Source organism: Psittacula echo (assembly GCF_963264785.1).
Source record: "Psittacula echo genome assembly, chromosome: Z".
Classification (NCBI taxonomy): domain Eukaryota; kingdom Metazoa; phylum Chordata; class Aves; order Psittaciformes; family Psittacidae; genus Psittacula; species Psittacula echo.
Genome location: NC_137742.1, coordinates 72,888,901 through 72,908,140, shown reverse-complemented (window position 1 = coordinate 72,908,140; position 19,240 = coordinate 72,888,901). Strand labels below are relative to the sequence as shown.

The following is a 19,240-nucleotide window of genomic DNA, read 5'->3' as shown; positions in this document are numbered from 1 at the left end:
AAACTTCGATATACTACAGGCTGTTAAACTGAGATTATCCTAAAACGTTGTAGGCAGCAGGACATAGAATTGTTTTGTGATAATAGGATAGAACAGACTAAAGCTTTCCCCAGGTGCCCCTGTAGTTACAGAGCACTGTTGTAAGAGAGATATTATCCATGTTTTACACAGCAAGTGAGGGAACTTCTTCCTCTCTCCATCTCTCAAACTCCCTCATCTCTCAAGCTCCGTGACAGCAAAGAGGACAAAAAGAATAATGCAGTAAAGAATGTTGTGTTATGCAGAGCTCCTAAGCTTAAATTTTGAATAGAATGTTAGAGTGGGTAAAAATGAGGACATAAGAAAGAAAAACAGAAAAAACTTAATAAGCCTACATAATGCAAAGGGAAACTACTTCTTTTGCCTTCTAGGGTAACCACAAGATCCATCAGAATGCTATGAGCACTTTCATATCATGTGCAGCACAGAGCATGAAGCTCACAGGGAGGAGGAATAACTCCCTAGATGTTTTGTTTAAGAGCGTTTCATCATACCAGAAAGTGAATCCACTTTTGTGGTTTTAACTATTGAATGAAAAACCTGTTTCTGTGTCTAATAAAAAAAGCATCAAATCAAATAGAAAGGCAAACTGCTTGTTACTTGAAAGGGTGTCAGTAATCAAGTGTAATAAAAACGTTAAGCAAAACAGTTTGCAGCCAGGGCAAGTAGGTGACTAATCGGATTTATTACACAAGCCTTTGAACAGGAAAGTCATTTTAATCTTTAACTGAATTTTAAAAGTCAGTTTGTTCTTACATTCTGACAGGAATATGGCATTTCTAAGGCTGAGAAACTAGAGATTGCCAAAGGTTACTGCACTCCTCTAGTCAGAAAAATCCGTTCTGACCTTCAGAGAACTCAAGATGATGATACTGTAAATAAGCTTCACCCTCTGTAAGTATTTTTTTTTACATGGTTACATTAGTTTACATTCATATAGATACTCTGTAACTTTTATATTTGAAGTGTTTTACCAGCTCATAATTTAAGAAGCACAGTTTATTTGTTGACAGCTATTTCTAAAACAGGGACACATCCTGGTATGGTCTAATAAGATTCTTTCTATTTTCAAGTTATTCCAGGGGTGTTATGTCCCCTGAACGCCATGTTCGTACACGGCTGTATTTCACCAGCGAGAGTCATGTCCACTCCCTGTTATCCACCCTTCGTTACGGTGCCTTATGTGATGTAAGTTGAACACTTTTTTTCTGTTAAAGCTCTAATATTTTGAGAGGAACCAAAAGGACTCAGTCTTACTAAGATTGTATCCCCTGAAAGCTTAATTTTCTTAAGTGCCTTTGAAATTTATCACACTTTTTAAAACATTATATTTCTTATCATATATGCAGAGACATTTCAAATAGCTGATGTGCACACTGGTGGAAATCAGCATGCCCTTTAAGTAATTCTGAGTTCCATTGGCTGTGTTGAAAAGGGCAGATAATACTTTTTTTTTTTTTTTTTGTCTTATATTGGCACCTATAATTCTTCCAGTTACTTCCTTCAAGTTATCATTCAGGGTTCTCTTGAAATCACTTTTGGACTGGCTTATTATTTTTGACCACTGGCATATTGTCAAGACCTCCCTACCTGACTTAAATAACGCTCATGTAGTGCAAAGTTTCTGCTGTTCAGTAGGTTGTCTTACTTTCCTGTAATGTCATAGAATACCTTGAAGATGGTGCATTATTCTCCATCTGATTGGCTTTGAAAACAAGGACTAAAAAAGACAAGGTCTCCAGATTCAGAAATAACCTAACTGAAATCTTGGAGAGGATAACTGCAGCATCGCAAAGCCTGCACAGTTGCTTCTAAGATAGAGCTTGATTAACATACTAACTTATGATGTGGTTCTATTGACATACTTGCTTCTGGTAATGGATGACTGAACTCACTAATGGCAAAAGCATTTTTTAATCCCAGACCTCTGTGACATATGCTACAGCAGATAAACTCGTAGTTTTATACTGATAAACTTAAGTTTCCTTTAAAGTTAATTATTAAATATGCTTTTTCTAGAGTATGAAACAAGGTGAATATTCATTTTATATAGTTTAGGATGTTTTATATACTAAAAGGTTTCATTTACTCAGAGTGATATCTAGAAACATTTTCCACAATATACAGTTGAAATAAATTTATTGCAAAATTAACAATTCACATCAGGAGAGTTTAAAACAGTGCCTCTGTCTACAAGACATATATCATCATTGGCAAAATAATGTGAAAGATACACTGAAGTAAAATACAAAAAGTTCTGACCTCCACTTTTCATTCATTTGATGAGTAATTTTAAGCTCCTGCTTGCTCGTTTGGTTGTGGGGTTATTTTTGTCCCCTGGTTGTATCTTTTTTTTTCCTTAGCTGTGAAAAGCTTCATACTTCTGCTGTGAATGTAAAATCCATGTAAATGGGGAAAAAGGGAAATCGTCAATCTTCTTAAAGAAAATAGCTGGTTTTTATTTGTTAATATTTTTTTTCCCCCTTCATAAGGAATCAAAAGATGAACAATGGAAACGAGCTATGGATTATTTAAATGTTGTCAATGAACTCAATTACATGACACAGATTGTTATCATGCTTTATGAAGATCCAAACAAGGTATTTAAAATGGATAAATATCTTCAGAAACGAGTAGTGCTAAGCTAAGTATTAAACTATAAACCTATTTAATAATTTTCCTTCAGGAACTTTCTTCGGAAGAACGTTTTCATGTAGAGCTGCACTTCAGTCCAGGAGCCAAAGGCTGTGAGGAAGATAAAAATTTACCAGCTGGATATGGATACAGACCTGCCTCCAGAGAGGTAACAGTTACACATTCTTTAAAGCAGAAGTTAGTTTTTCTGGATGCAGACATACCTAAAATAAACATTGGGAGATTGTTAAGTGAAATATAAATCTGTGTTTTGTTAGAAAAATATCAGTAAAAAGAAGGCAGTCCCAGTGTATTACTGCATGTTGAATATACACTGAAGTAACAGACACTGGTAATTTGGACCTTCCATGGCTTTGCAAGAATTTTTGCTAGAAATACAAAATACACATGATAAGAAAAGCGATGCCAACATCAGCATCACACCAACTGATATTCTGGTAACTAAAAGCAATATTTAACAAAGTAAGGTAGTTTGGCATGTTTATGAATGCAGATTGTTGAGAAAGGATTGATATTTTCAAAGATGTATGGGAAAGTCTGTAGAGTTACCATCTGCTTTTCGAGAAATGATTGAAAGCAAAGCTTGGCTGGAATTCTTCATTCTATTACTAGGCCAACAGAATGTTGGAGTAAAATATGTTGCCTGAACAGTGAGGTTAATTAGGACCACACTATCATATGTAGTGGCTGGTTAGGAGCAAATACAGACAGATTATTAAAGTCTAGAACAATTTGTTCAATAGTAAATAATTTGCATCCTATATTTTTAAAATCCGCTTGCTTTATGTTTATGCAGAAGATTTATTTAACAGCCACTTGTGTCTACATGTTGCAAATTGTGCAACTAAATTGAAAATTATTTCTATATTGGTTGTAGAATGAAGGCTCGAAGAAAACCTCTCATAAAAACGATAGTGATGAGGAGGTACATGCTCCTAAAAGAGATGAAGTAGATCGGTCAGTCGTGATGTTCAAGCCAATGGTATCAGACCCAATTCACATACACAGAAAGTCACCCCTTCCAAGATCCAGGAAGATTGGTTCTGTTGAAGTAAGTGTTTATGTTCCAGATAATATCTTTCACAGAAATTAACTTTTGCTTATTTTTAACAGAACAAAACCAAATGTAGTTCTGCTTTTGATTACACAGAACCAATATGATATTATGTCTCACAAAAGGGTTGCTCTTATTCTATGGGAAATCCTCCATGGCAGTAATTTTTATGACAGATTTTTTAAAATGAATTACTGGTTTGCAGTAAGATTTATTTCCTTTTTCCTTTTTAAGCCATTTTAGAAGAGTTGGCATTTGAAAAAGAAGACTTTATCAGTCTACATCTTCAGACTAACATACATTGCTTTTGTATTTATCCTTACAAGGCAGCTGCTATTAGGAATTAAGCAAAACTTCAGGGTGATCATGCTGAAAGGGAAAACAAAGGGATTGGGGGTGGTAGGGGAGGTGCAAGAGGTGAGATGTGTTGTATGCTGTATTTGCTTTCATGTGGGGTGAAAGTGGCTCCACTTGTCAAGAATTTTAAGGTAAGATAATAAACTGGAAGGTTGTTGTGGGGGGTTTTTTAAGTGGGTGGGGTTTGTGTGTCATCAATTCTTTAGATAACGTCTTGAACAGTCTAAATTCCTGTCCCAAAGGCCATAACATATAGATGTGCTTCACAGATATGGCCTTACTGTCACAGAGGTGCGGGGACATATGACAGTATCACCAATGTCATTTGTACATTGAGCGGCAAAGCTTCACATGGTGCATAGTGGCACTTCTGTGATATTAATGCTAGAAGCAGACTAACAGCTTCTTATTGCCTCATTCACAGTTGCTTAAAACCATCAGAAATGAAAATTTACACCAAAAGCTTTTCCTTCCATGTTTGTGTTGGGAATGGGCTCTTTGTATGCAATGAAAGCATTAGAGATTTGCAAGTAACTTGGTTATTGGTAGTGTGGAGAGGAAAAGATGCATGATTCCCTTCTGTAAGGATATATGTATAACTCACATGACTTCCATAAATTAACAGAGATAATAAATGTGAATGTCTTGCATTTTCTTCTCCAAGTTTTATCATAAACAAATGCTCACAACATTAGTATCTTGGATTTTTAAAAGCTATTTTCACTATGATCATGCAAACTCCCCTCCTCGTTACGAGTTCACATACACACAGCTTAATAGTCTGTAACTCAAACTTTTAACCATTTTTATAAATTATGTAAAAGTTAATTTCAGAAGATGCTAATAACATAAACTTCTAAATTTTGACTGCTCAGATAATACATGTTCAGATGGAATATGTTTCAGCGTTCAGTGCTTCTTTACTTGCCAGAAAAAAATAGCAGATATAAATAAAACATTATGAAACTAGTTTTGAAAAAAATGAAAACTGAAAGTTTCATCTGGCCTAGTGAAATCTGCAAACCCTGTATTTGGAATATTTAAACCAAATGGTATTTTGAAGTGTTTAAAAAAAAGCCATTGCAACTTCAACTGCCTTCAACCTTTTGGCTTGTTTTTGGTTTGTTTTTTTTTTACTACAAGACAATTCTCTCTTCACCTATGTCTGTTGATTTGAAAGGACATTGTCAGGTGTGAGATTATATGGAAGTTTTCATCAGGGGAATAGTCAACAATATTTACAGAAGGACTGCAACTGGGATCGATTCATGAAAATATAAAAAGACCACAGTTGTAACAGAAAAACGAGAGTGAGACTCATTCATCATTGGAAATTGAATTCTGTATTGCTATAATGTTGATTGCTAGCAATACATAGTGACGTAGGGCATGGGGGACTCAGCCTGACAATGTCCTCCCTTGAAGTTTCAACAGGCATCCAGCATCAGATAATTTTTAGGGCTTTTTTAATGTTGGAAAACTACGAGTCAGGTTGGTGCTGCTACTGCTGGGTCAGCTGTAGAGTCTCAGAGGCAATTCTGAAAATCAGAATCTCCTAGATAAGGTTATAGACTAGAAATGAAAACTATTAAATAATAAATGGGAAAGTTTAATGTACTTGGGGGGAATACTGTTAAACAGTATGTCAAGGATAACAGATGTTCTGTTTCCAACGTGGGAAATTCTTAAAAGTCTGAATCAAGTATTTATAACAGTTACTTTTCTCTCATATCTAATAATCAGTCTACCAGAAATTTGATATAAAGGTTGTATTAAAAGGTATAATTGGATGAAAATGCATTAAGTAGAACTGATAGCTTTCTAATACTGTAATACTACTATTCCCTATTCGCTGTTTAATAGTTTTCAAAGCAGTATATAAAAGGGTGCAAGCAAATTGGGTTTTTTTCTTTTCTGTTCATTTGGCTCTGTTGAATCTAACTTTGCATGCTTTGCTGTTTTTTGCCCCCTTTCTCACTTCCAGGAAGAGAGCCCCCTGAGTGTGTCTAGCCCAGAGTGTATTGGTACCTGGCTGCATTACACCAGTGGTGTGGGTACTGGGCGTCGAAGACGCAGATCAGGGGAACAAATCACTTCTTCCCCTGTCTCCCCTAAATCATTGGCTTTCACATCCAGTATTTTTGGCTCATGGCAACAGGTTTTTAAACTTTACTTCATTAAACATTATTATGTTTAACAAGCAACAACCAACTGTCTTTAAGGACATCTAATCCCTTGTTATGGATTACGTTTGAAGCAAATTCTTCCACTTCTTAAAATTACTTTCTGAGAATGTTTGGGGGAAAAAGAGCAAGTGCATGTTTTTCCACTGAATGTGTTACACGTTTTTCTAAAAATTTGGTTTCTTTATAGGAATGGCAAATGCTACCACAGTAAAAAAGACTTAGTCTACTGCTTAATGAAACGGATTTCTGCTTTGGTTTAGTTGTCCTTTAAGACTTTAAAAACAGCATTGCTTAATTTGGTGGTAGGTAAATTGAAAATAATTTTTTTAATAATTGCAACCAATACCATTTAAAATACTTTGGTACATCATGTTGCTATTCAAAACTTGTTTTGCATATATCATATTTTCAGTGGCCTGGTATTAACTATTGCAGGGAAAAAACTCTAGCACTAATAATTCTTGCCTTCTGTATCTGGAGGTATCTGGAACTCCCAATGCAGTACATCATCCATTGACTTGAACAATATTTTGAAGATTTGGAATGCTTTTTGAATGCTTGGGTGGGAAAGGCAGGAAAATGAGAAACTTGAATGTTTTTGAAGTATCAGCGAAGATCTAAAGATTGTTTAGTATGTCAAGGTATTGTTTACATGTATGCAATGGATGGTGTTCTGTTAAACATATCCTTTTGCTTTGAAAAAATTCATAATTTCTTTTATTGTGGAAAATTCTAAAATTATTTACAAAGGAAAAGTTGGTATCAGTAAAGGCTGTGGGCATCTGAAGATTACACTGATTGAGCCCATGCATGGATCAGTGACTGTATGGTGTCCTCAATGGCTTGTCTGTCTTTCCTTCCCTCCGCTCCTTTTTTCAATACAGGCGCAGTTTAGGAGAGTGCTTTTGGTAAAATGAAATAAAATGTCTCAAATGTCTGTTCTCATATTGGTTTTGGTCTGTGTCCTTTCCTCATTCTGAATGCTTGCTTTGCACCACTTCATTGCAAGGAACTCATGTGAAATGGACTCCCTTGAGAAGGGGACATTGCATGATCCTTCATGTTTCCTTTACATATTTTTACTAATACTTATCATACAGCTTATTAACACTTGTCTGTCTGAAACAGGCTGCTGTATCAAGTTAAATGGATATTTCATACTGCTGTTCTACTTTACCTTATTTTTCTGTTTTTTATATGCAGGTCTTATCAGAAAGCAATAGTAACTTACGAACACCAAGAACTATTCTGGAACAAAAGCGAGAGAGTGGTCTAGGTATGTGCCTACAATTGAAGTTTGTTCGATATTAGCAGCTTTTCATCTGCCTGTTGTTCTGTATAGTTGTACATTCTTGGAACAGCATTTTTGTTAACAGGACCCAATAGTATTTGTTATATGCTGAGTGTCTGCCTATGAACTAGACAATTTTTTTTCTGCAGCAAAAGTTTTTTATAAAATATGATAACTGAAAAGAACAAATTGATTGACACTGTTCACACTGCTGACTGTACTACTCACAACAGGTACATAGGATAATTTGGGGGGGTTTTGCAAGAATCTTTTGGATAGAAATGGCCTGCTCTGGAAACAATTAAAACATTTTTCTTGAAAACTAATGTTTCCTACTGTGGGTAATTGATGGAATTGAAGGCGTTTGATTCAGGGGAGGGGATGGGGGACAAATGTCAAGGTTCTTGATAATATCAGGACAGGGAGAGGGGCTAGGAGGGTGCATACATTCCCTCTCCTAAAATCAATTTCTTCCTTTCAGCATAAGAATGAATCATGCTATAATTGAATGATTTGTTTAATTTTTTTTTTAATTCTAGTGGTGATTTTCTATTGCTTCTTTGAAACAGGCATACATATGACTCATGCAAAAATATGAAATCATGCACTACTGTAAATCAATATTGCATTTTTTTTCTGCAAGTGTCTTTTCGTGGGAAAAACAAAGTGTAGAAAATGCATAAGCTATATACATAAACTTAGAAGTAGTTTTTCCTTTCTTTGTAAAGATCTGTATTTTTTGTACATCTAATCTTTGTGATACTTTTCTCCCTATTGTATTTTTCCCTTAGTAAAATGCATACATCAGGTGCTCTTGTTTATCAAAGTCATGTTCTCTGTTGTGTGCTTGCTAAAATTAAACAACTTTTCTTTTGCCAATGTGTGACACAATATGGCTTGTGGAAGTTGATGTATTTCTGTGCATAGATTAAGGTATACATTTGGTGTGGAAGGCTTTTGCCACAGACGAGGCACCAATTTATTTTGGCTGTGATTGGTCACATGTGCTAGTAATGTTTCTCCTCATTAAAAGTAGTGAAAGCAAGTATCACTGGGTAGATGGTTGGTTTTCAAAAAAAATCTGCTGCTACTTACTAAACTGTAAAAGATAAGTTCTGTGTGAAAAGTAACTTCTCCTTTCAACTAGCAGTAATAGCTGAAGGAAAAAAATTGCAACATTTTTTTCCATTTTGTTCATCATTGTAGGTAGATTTCATTTATGGTTGATGATTATCAAAGTTATTTTTATATTTCTGTCTATGTCCTTCAGTGGTTTATTAAAACTCCCATCCTAGTGGCAGGAATGTATTATGAGTTGTAACAAAAGTACTCTCACTTGCATGGAGATGTACACAAGTCTTCATAGAAAAGGAAGTCAAGCTAAACTTGATCAACTTCTAGGTATTTTCAGTTTGCAACCTTGTCAATGATGACAGCTGAAATATGAATAGAGTATTTCCAAATTGGTTAACATTTTGCTGGGGGTAGAAGGGAAACATTTCCATATTAAGTCTGTGGAAATGCATAAGGACTTCATTGCAGCCTGTCATCTCAAAGGTTGATTTGGATGAATGCAATGAGCAGTATTTTTCCAGTTTATATTTGTTTCAGAACTGCAGCTCTTAAAACCACAGCAACTTTCACATTATCATCATCATTATCATCATCATCTTGCTTTTTCTTTCATTGTTTTGGTTATTTTTAAATTGATGCTAACTGGTAACCTTTCTCTGCCAAAAAGTGAAAACAGGACAAGAACTCACTTCGTTAAAGTCAGTGCTCTCTTTGTGCATATAGCAGAGGGTGCTGTGTCATGAGTAGAAGCACAATAAATTAAGATAGTTTCAGCCTACAAGTACCACTCTGACATTACAAGCATATTGTGAACCTGTCCAAGGCACTGCCAAAAGCTGCCTTTTGTGTGGTAAGAGCCATGTCCTTGCATGCTGCATGCATCCCCAATGTGAATGGACAAACACCTGGTTGTTGTATGTATTTTCTCTAACTCCCATCAGGGTCTCACTGTGCGGGCCTGTTTAGCACCTCAGTGCTCGGGGGTTCTTCAAGTGCACCTAACCTACAGGATTATGCTCGTACTCATCGTAAAAAGCTGACTTCTTCTGGCTTCATAGATGGTATGTGCACACTCTCGCACATGCACGCACAAACCCATGTGCCATATTGAACTTCTAAAGATTTTAATGGAATCCTAGAATCCTTTGCCTTAGTATTAATTGTATGAGTTTTTATTGCTTCTTTATTGCCCATAGCTTGCATATGTTTAACTTAATGGCATAGTTAATTCTTGTTTCTTCCTTGAATTAAACACTAGCCCACAGACTTGTAATGTGTGCAAGGAGATTTCAGCGAGTGCATTTTTTTGTTTAGTAAATTAAAATTTTTTGGGTTTAAATTCTTTTCTCATTTTAAACTTCCGTTTCTATGACTTATTGATCTTGAAATGAAATTACTTGGAGCATATACAAGGAATGAAAGAAATGATAAATAAGTTAAATACTGATGGTGAAAATTTTAGGATTCCTAATTTTTTTTTGGTGGGGTTTGGATTGCAGAGGAGCAAGAGATTTTCAGTTTTGGATAATCTGGAGTAGAAAAGAAACTCATTAGATTTCAGAATGTAAAGATGCTAAATCAGATCTTTAAAACTCTGAGGTGAAACTGCATTCCAGTATTCATGCTGTTTTCCACCCAATTCACTACTCAGTGTTCAACTTTTAACCTGATATGACCTTGTATGCCAGAATCACCAGCTCATTCTGCTTGTTTTCATACACTTCATTACACATCTTGTAGTTACCAACAATCCAAATTTTCTTCTTTTTAACATCTTTTTAGATTTAAGCCCTTTTCCTTGGTCCTTTCTGCATGCCACTCAGTTCTAATACCTTCTCATCTTTTTTTCTTCTTCCTTTCCTTTTTGAAATCTCCCTCTTTTGGTAGCTGTTACAAATTTCAGGTACCTGTTTTTCTCTTTCTCAGACACCACACGCGGTTCTGCTGTTAAAAGGTTTTCTATCTCATTTGCTCGACACCCAACCAATGGTACGTTTTGCTTTTATTTTAAAAACAAAAACAAAATCAAAAGGTTCCTTGCTTCATCCCTTTTATTTTTATTTGAAATACGGGGTGTACAGTATCATCCAGCCGTCTGTCGTTCCTAACTTCCAGCACAACTCCAAATATATTTGTAATCATTAGCTACCCTAAATCCTTCTTTACCATTCATTAGTATAAATACATCAAAAATCATTCCTTAAAAAAATCATTGAAAAAACTGAAGAGCTGCTGTTCATCATGATCTCTGTAATTATTCTCCCCAATTTCTTGTGTGATCAGACTGTATGGTACAAGATAAAAACAGGATTAAACTTGATCTTTATTGGGCTTACACTTCTTGATAGCTGTTGCTTCTTCTCTGTCTTTCTCCCACTGAGCTGTTTCCATGAGTCTCCTGATTCTAAAGTAAATCACTGAATTGACAACTGGAGTTTTATTTCTATCTTCTTGAAGTGATGCTAAATCAAAAAGCTAAAGCAGAAGCTTTGGTTCCATTCCTGCTAAATTGCTGTATTTATCATCAATCAAAAATGTACTTCTCTGCTCATCAGATGTACAAATTACTTAAATATTGCACTAAAAATCACAGCAAGAGAGCTGCCTCTTGTTTACATTGACCTCTTGTGCTTCAAGAGTGAGAGAGTCAACTTCTCTTCAGTCTACCAGTTACAAATAGAAGTCTGATTTAACATGTAGGACAGAGGTATGTCTTTCTCTTCCTCAGCAAAATATTTCGTGCCTATCTTTCTATGTGATTAAATAGGCCCATTCATGAAAACTAGACTCTGTCTTCAGCATCCACCAGATCTTAATGTAGCTTTTCCAGATTTCTTAATGGCAGTTTTAATATGTGCATGACTGTGGGCTGACTACAGTGTTAGTGGTATTACTGAAACTGTGATGGAAAATCATCAGTATTTTCATGTTAGATTAAAAATACATTCCCTTAGAAGCAAAATTAAAAAAAAAAGACACTGGGTTTTTGTTTGGCTTTACAGAGAGGCAAAGTAGTCCTTTTATTGACTTCATTTGGAATCTACAGTGACTTTTTGCAGTGCAGTGTTTCTTGAAGGGAAACGGCTATGGTAAGGCTGAATAAATACAGTTAAGACTATGTTTTATCTAAAAGGCCAGTTCTAGTATCCTATTTCTAATAGGAAAGATGGGAATCCATTTTTAATTTTTAGACTCAAGCCATTCGAGTTTCCAAAACATCCAAAGTCAGAAAGTAAGAACTACATTTGAGTATCGGTATCTAGTAAGGATTACTTTCTGTTCCATTAAGCACTGTTTGTGACTGCATTCTTTAAAAAAAGGGTCTAAATTGCTTTTAATGAATGCATTGATTATTCTGATCAGTTTAATATAGTAGTTCTACCACACATCTTTTACAAGATTAATGCATGCTGTGTGAGCTCCCATGAAACCTAATTATATTGGAGGTTTCAAAGAGTTCCTTATTAACATAAGAACATACTCATGTTGTTTTGTCTGTCCTCTGGACTATCATTTTTATTCTCCTTGTCCCTTTCACTCTGTTTTTCTTATTTCTATGTTATTATCACACCCTCTTAACTCATTTCAGACTACTTTCCCCATCTTTAGTTCAAGGAACATGATGAAACAAGTATCTTCTGACAGTGCTTTACCTTATTTTCTGGGCCTCTGTGCAGAAAACCCACACCTCTTTAGGTGCTGGTCCATTTCCTCTATGGAATTTCTAGCCTCCAGTGGTATGTCTCTATAGCTTTTAAATGTAGGGTGGCTTTTTGAGATGCTGCGTTAACCCTTTCATTGTCTTGCCTTTTGATGGGAACAGTGCTTTAAGAATAAACACAGCCAAAGCTCAAAGGCTGTTAGTTTACAGGAAATTGCTTTCTTAAAGGGATACTGTCAGGTGGCTTCATCATTGAAATTCAGATTTATTTCTCATATATGATCATAAAATATTTATCTTAAAATATTCAAATAAAACATCAGAGATAGATTTCCAGGATATCTTTTAAGTCATATTGGTTAGATGTGAAGATGCTACAACAACATGCTGGTATGTTGTTGCTGCTGCTGTCTGATAGCAGAATTGTCGAAACTGAATGAAAACCCATGGAGGGGAAATTCCTGAAAGAAGAAAATTCTCCCCCCCTCCCCCCCCTTTTTTTTTTCTCACAAGAGAATGGGTGCATTTTGAAATTTCTGGTTTTCTCTAATGGTGCACTATAAGAGTAATAGTTATTAAAAAGCTAATCTGACATTATCCCACTACGTTCTTTGCAAAATTAAAGAAATAAATTCTCATTCAAATGATAGGGACTTCTCTGTAAGGGTAAAGAGAAATCTTGTCTTTACTATAATGCAAAGAAAGGGTTTGCGTTTTGCATGCATGCTTACTTATTTAGGATATTAGTATGTATGCCAAACATCTTAGTGCTTACACTGAAGCTTAGCTACTGCCTTTCTAGAAAAACAGAAATTATGTATGTGGTGGTGTTTCTTTCGTACATGAAAACAAGCTTCCATGAAATGCAACTTTTTATTTGTAATACAAGTGAACCTCTCATAACTACACTTCAGTTGATTTTATATTTAAAGCGACTATCCCTCGCATTTGAGTATGGCCAGTGTGGATCCAAATATAAATACAGACATTTGGGGGTTGAAATTTCACTGAGTTACTCCTCTATGCAAAGCATAAGTGGGAAGTGAATGGGGAATACTGGTTATCACAAGAATATTGATGCTTATAATTTTAGGGAGGGAACAGTTCACAGTCAAAATGCTATCTCTAATAAATGTGCCTTGAACTGAAATTCTAAACATTATTTCATTCACAATTGTTTCTTCATTTAAATATCTTAAAAGAAATGTAGCAACTGTAAATTTACAATGCTGAATTGCAAGTTTGTAATGTTACAGCTGTATGTTGAAAACACAAATGGACATATTTTCCTGTTCTGAAATGCAATTGGATGAAGTTACTCATTGAGTTATCAAACTTGCATCACTTTAAAGAACTGCAGGGGTTTTTGCTGAAATGTTTAAATGCTTTTTTAGTATGTTAATAATATGGATATGCATGGTTGGTGTATGATCAGTACTAATTTAGAAAAGTGAAGTCCAATAAGTTTTTAGATTTTGGGTTGCTATACTTACCTGTCCTAATATATGAAACTTCTTTTCCTTTAAGTACTGTTTTTAAATGCATAAAGGTAGGTGTAAATCTGTCTTACAAAGCTAAAACGTGTAACATCGAGGTACAGAAGTGCTAACAGTGGTTTTCCTTTGATACTGAAGGCAACAGTTTGTTTTCACAGAATACTGAAGATGATAGAACGTGAATTCTACAAATTCATTTTTTGGAAGTTGTAACATTTTTAGCTCTTGTCTGCTAACAGTTGACAACACAGCCATCCTATTTTACTTGAATGAATGAGTTACCTGTTTAGTGCTGTGCCAGATATGAAAATGAGTGGAAGAATTACTACTATATCCTGCCTATTCTTTTCCTAGTAATTTACTAAGTCCGTCTTAGAGGAAAGTTACCTTTTGTGAACTGATCTGGGAGAGGAGCACAGTTGTAATTTTTGAAGACACTTCATGTGTAGATGAGATTTGTATCCCACTTTATGTTACATGGTAGCTTTATTTTAGAATGTCCTGGAAATTGGCACATCTTGTTCCAACTCCTATAATTTAGTGTCCGTGATTTAAGAGTACTGTGTCTGCATGTGCTGATTTAAAATAAGTACGTTTTATTGTACATTGATACTTGCATGTGCAGTAGCTTAAACTGTGTCTTATGTTTGGAAATCCGTGTTTTTTATTATATTTCCTTCAGGCTTTGAATTGTATTCCATGGTGCCTTCTATTTGCCCTTTGGAAACTCTACACAACTCCTTGTCTCTGAAGCAGGTGGATGAATTTCTTGCCTCTGTTGCTGCTCCATCAAGGGAAAATCTACAGGAGACAGGTACTGATTTTAGTTTGTAATTATGTTCATTTTAAACTGTTAAATATTGCTTAGTTAATCTTTCCAGTATCTTACAGCTAACAAGTAAACTAAGAGTACTGCTTTAAAAAATAAAATATGTGCAAAAACCGTAGTTTTAATTTTTGTGGCCTGGATAGTGTTATAATTAATTACAGTAATGTCTCTGTTGACTGGGGTAGTAAATTAAGGGTTTAATGAAATCATAATTGGTTTATTTCTTCATATTAAGAATCTCTCTGTACTGTCCACACTGTTAGCTGAATTGCAGGGAATGCTTGTTAGTGAGAATACAGTATTTCCTGCTTTATATTGTACCATTGTACTGTCAGTAACCCCAGCAGAGTAGTGTTGCCTTTTACAAGCCTTTTACATCCTAAAACTGTTATTTCCTGTTTCTTGGAATATTAGTTGGGGTTTCACCTTGTGATGTTCACCTTGCAGTCACTTAGTTTCTTAGTAGTTTGTGCTGTATGGTTAATGTTTAAGTGATACTGAAATTAAATGCAAACTGAGTTCTACCCATGTGCATGTCTGGGAAGATGACTTTCCACTGTGATTTTTGATCAGAAAATTTGTATTTGATAGTATTGATACAAAGGTTATCCGTCTATATGTTAGGGTTGTCCTTTTTTCTGTTACTTTCATTTTATATGGTTGAGATTTTAATCAGGCCTCCTATATCTGAGAAGGAGGGTAAGGAATTTAAGAAAACTGATGTTAAAGAAACCAGGGAGGCCTACAGGTATTTCGAAGTTTAAATTTAAAATGCTTTGTTACATTTGTTAGGAAGCTTGTGTCTCTTCAAAGCTGTTGAGAACACAAGACAAAAAAATACTTCATTTCTCTGTGGTGGTTTGGTTGTCACCTTTCTACAAAGGAGTGGTTGGAAATTAGACCTGATAGAATTGAGGCCATAAGTGCTTTGCTCTCCTTCTTCTTTCCTATAACATTTGGAAGTTGGCTGGAGAATAATGTATTATATACACTTTTCAAAGGCATTTTGGAGTTAAATGCCAGTTTAGTCCAAATGCCTATTCCGGTGCAGCCTTCAACATATGAAAAGTAGCACTTGTGATTTTGCCAGCTGTACTGAAATTCAGCTTAGCTGCCTTAGCAGCACAAATTTCTTGTGTCACTTTGTGAGGTAAAATGGAGATACTTAGATTTGGCTTTCATGCTGTGAAGTTTTGACCCTAGAGTCAAAAATTGGTGGCTGAGCTGCAGGGTGTGTAACAGTAGCGTCTGTATTGGTGGACAGATACACAGTTCTGTGGCTACTATCTTCAACACTTTGCTCAGGTGAGAATATTTTTATTATTAATGATGTGTATCTTTTTTTTCCGCTTTTCAGCTTCTCCAACTTACATCATTCCAGTTTCAGGAAGAAAAATTCCTTTAAATACATACACCCCTGCAAAAATTCAACCAACACCACTTGAAACTTTGCCTGAAAGGCAAGCAGTAGAGAAACCGACCTTATGTAAGTAACTTCTGTCAGAGGCACCGTGGCTAACTTGATTACATTATTTCCAGCAGTAGGATTCTTTCTTATATATATATATTACATAATTTCTTAGGGCAGCTATTTCTTATAATTCTCTGTCCATGTAAATGGGATCACTTTACGGGTCACAGAGAACTCAACGGTGTTGCACAATTAGTTGGAATAGTAAAACTGTGTTAATAGTTACTTTCTTTTATCCTCTGAGGTGTCTGGAAGAATTTCTGTGGCCTGAAAATGAATGGCTTTTTGTTTTGTTTTGTTTTGAAGTACGACAGTATTTCCAGCGGTCTCCAAGTAAATCAAGAACTGGAAATTTATTTGTTTAAATTTCAGGATTTCCAAAATGTTTTCTGAGCATTTACCATAGAGCTCTGTAAGCAGGTTCTGACTAAAGCTGCCAATACTATAATGATGTAATTCAATCACTTGTATATATTCAGTATGAATATACTAGTGGTGAGCTACACTGTCTGCTTTTGGAAGCTTGTGCTGTTCAGTGGGCCTCTAGAACAAAATCCAATTGCATGTCTGGTTTCATTAGATGCAGTGCGGCTTTGTGTATGTTCCTGTGTTAGGTAACTTACATCTTTCCTGGGTTTGATGCTTTTCAGCATGGATATTCTTAAGTGTAAAACCTAACACTTTTCTTCCTTATCTGTACAGCTTCCTCTGGATCTTCTGTTCATGTACCTAATGTTAAGCTAACTCTTGAAGAGACCTCGCTAGATCTGGAACTTAGTGGTGAAACTCTTTTTGAGAAGAAATGATGTTGATACAACAAAACTGGAACTGTCTTTTTAAACAATTTAGTGTTAGTTCAACTAAATTACTGAGCTTTCAAAAGCCAGTCATGTCTGTAGTTCAGAGTGCACCTAAGAAGCTATGCATGGTTAACTAGTGTGCACACTACATATTTAGGTCAAATGTCTTTTCTCATTTTTCAAAACATTTCAGGAATATTTATTTATCATTTTGAACTTCACACCTTTAATGGAAATGCTGCACATGAACATTCTCAGTGTCTTCAAATATTTACTGTAAATCTGTACAATACCAATGCAGTGGTATGTGTTACAGTGGCTCTGTTGATGTCACTGTAATAAAGGCATTGCCTGTTGTCATTATAAACTTCTATTTTCAGGAGTTTATAATCTCCCTGTTGAGTTTCTTTTGTGGACTGAAATGTAACACACATCTTTGCTAGAAGCTTTTTTTTTAATTTAACTATGTTTCCAAAGAGATCTGTTTTGCCTGGTTTTGAAGTCAAGCAGATGTTTTCTGCATTTTACTTATTTTATATCATATATGCTGCAATAATTAGGCATGATGGAGTGAGTTAATGTGTTGTCACTTTCCACTCTCCTTTTTATTCTGTGTTTACATCAGACCTGTAACATTCAAATACACTTTCTCTTTTATTGTTTAGTATACATGCTTGTATACGGGTACCTGTATATCATCCAGCAGATAAAACTGTCTTTTATATGTTTTTATCATGTCCTTCTGTTGTTTACTAAAAAGACAGTTTTATCTGCTTTGTCATACGTTTCTACAAAACACTGATATTAAAAAGCAGGTTTTGTAAAAAGATAAATGGTTACAGCTGGTCTTCTAGTAAGTCTATAATGAAAAACAGTAAATCTTCCATCTAAGCTCTGTTACCATCCCTTCAGAGTAGAGAGAAGCTATGGTGTAACAGACCTCAGTACTTACTGTTGCAAAATACTCAGGATTCCTCATGGCCTGGGGATTTTCATACTTCTGTCCTTGCAATCGAGGTGGTTAACAACAGCTCCCATTAAAAAAAAAATAAAAAAAATAAAAAAAATTAAAGATTTTATAAGAGCTGCAAGAAGCATTAGTAGGTCAGTGGAACTTTGAGTTATTCGGTTATGTAATCATCCAGTCTCAGCAGATCTTGTTATTAGCCATGGCATGAAAAAATACTGAATTATTATAATTATCCCAAATGTATGAAAATATTGTCCACTTTTGTAAGTTCAAGTGGCTGGTTATTAGTAATGGACGTAATAAACTACAAGTTATATAATAATTCCTTTCACGTGTAAGTTGCAGAAGTTGTAGCTTCTGAATAATATTTCTAAATAGGGCTCTTCCTCATTTCCAGAGCCAGTGCAATTCTGAATTACACTTACTTTGCCACAGGGCCTGTTTTTTCAGTGTTTACCACATGTGAAATGGGTTCAGCAGACTAATTCTAAAAATTCTGGTTAAATACCAAAAACATGAAGGGTTTCACAGCTATATACTTAAAACATTTCATTTTCTGTAATGTAATTGTGTTATTGACAGTGTTGGTCTTGCACACAACTGAATGTACACTTGTTTACCGTTTTTTAGAAAATACTGTAAAAATTTAAGTATGCATATCATTCCAGTCAACCAAAGCTGTGGCATAACTTTTTTTTTTATGTGCTCCTAAATAAAATGAAGATCACTGGCAACTTCTCTCCATTTTGTTTTCTTTTAAGTTTATATGTGAAGTGCAGAGTAGTTGAGTCTCATCTCAGTGGAAAACAACCTATAAATACGGCATTAATGTGCAAATAAGCTAAATTCTATTTGCAGTTCACACTGTAGAAAAATATTTTAAGAGATCAATGTGTGTGTAAGTGGCATCAAATTTGGGCCTTTGGGAGCATGCACTAAATACGAGATAGAAGCTATTGTGGCAAAGACCTTACAAGAAGCTTGGAGTCTGCATTGATACAAAACCACACTTCTAACATGTACTTGCCTTGGAAAAAAGAAAGAATGGATGAAAAAAATTGTCACCATTCTACATAATGTATGAGTGTAATATGCTGAATCATAGATTCAAAGAATGATTGGAGTTGGCAAGGGCTTGAAAAATTGCTTAGTTCCAATCCCCTGCCACAGGTGGGGAAGGAGACTTGTAGTCTAAATTTCTAAAAGTTGCAAATTTTCATGTGATCTGCTACCAGTGGAGGAATCAGCTTTCTGAAACAAAACTGAACTTGACTAGAAATTATTCTTTGTCTTCCTCCAAGCTACACTGAGATCAGTGTATATTTTTTCTATCATAAAGTTGCTGGAAAAGAGAAAC

General features: G+C 35.2%; 1 protein-coding gene across 5 annotated transcripts in view; it reads left to right on the top strand.

The window, feature by feature from the left end:
* PPIP5K2 (diphosphoinositol pentakisphosphate kinase 2) overlaps positions 1 to 18,621 on the top strand; it is a 49,846-nt gene extending 31,225 nt beyond the window's left edge. For 2 of the 5 annotated variants that reach the window (XM_080637143.1, XM_080637144.1), the window contains 10 exons: positions 806 to 933; positions 1,113 to 1,227; positions 2,532 to 2,639; positions 2,726 to 2,842; positions 3,572 to 3,745; positions 7,495 to 7,567; positions 9,598 to 9,717; positions 14,496 to 14,627; positions 16,000 to 16,128; positions 16,816 to 18,621. In XM_080637143.1, coding sequence (XP_080493269.1) covers positions 806 to 933; positions 1,113 to 1,227; positions 2,532 to 2,639; positions 2,726 to 2,842; positions 3,572 to 3,745; positions 7,495 to 7,567; positions 9,598 to 9,717; positions 14,496 to 14,627; positions 16,000 to 16,128; positions 16,816 to 16,919 — 1,200 coding nt within the window. In that variant the 3' untranslated portion in view covers positions 16,920 to 18,621. Of the gene's footprint in view, positions 1 to 805; positions 934 to 1,112; positions 1,228 to 2,531; positions 2,640 to 2,725; positions 2,843 to 3,571; positions 3,746 to 7,494; positions 7,568 to 9,597; positions 9,718 to 10,582; positions 10,646 to 14,495; positions 14,628 to 15,999; positions 16,129 to 16,815 lie in introns of all 5 variants that reach the window. The other 3 variants (XM_080637147.1, XM_080637145.1, XM_080637146.1) reach the window with 3 other exon arrangements.
* The last annotated feature ends 619 nt before the right edge of the window (positions 18,622 to 19,240 follow it).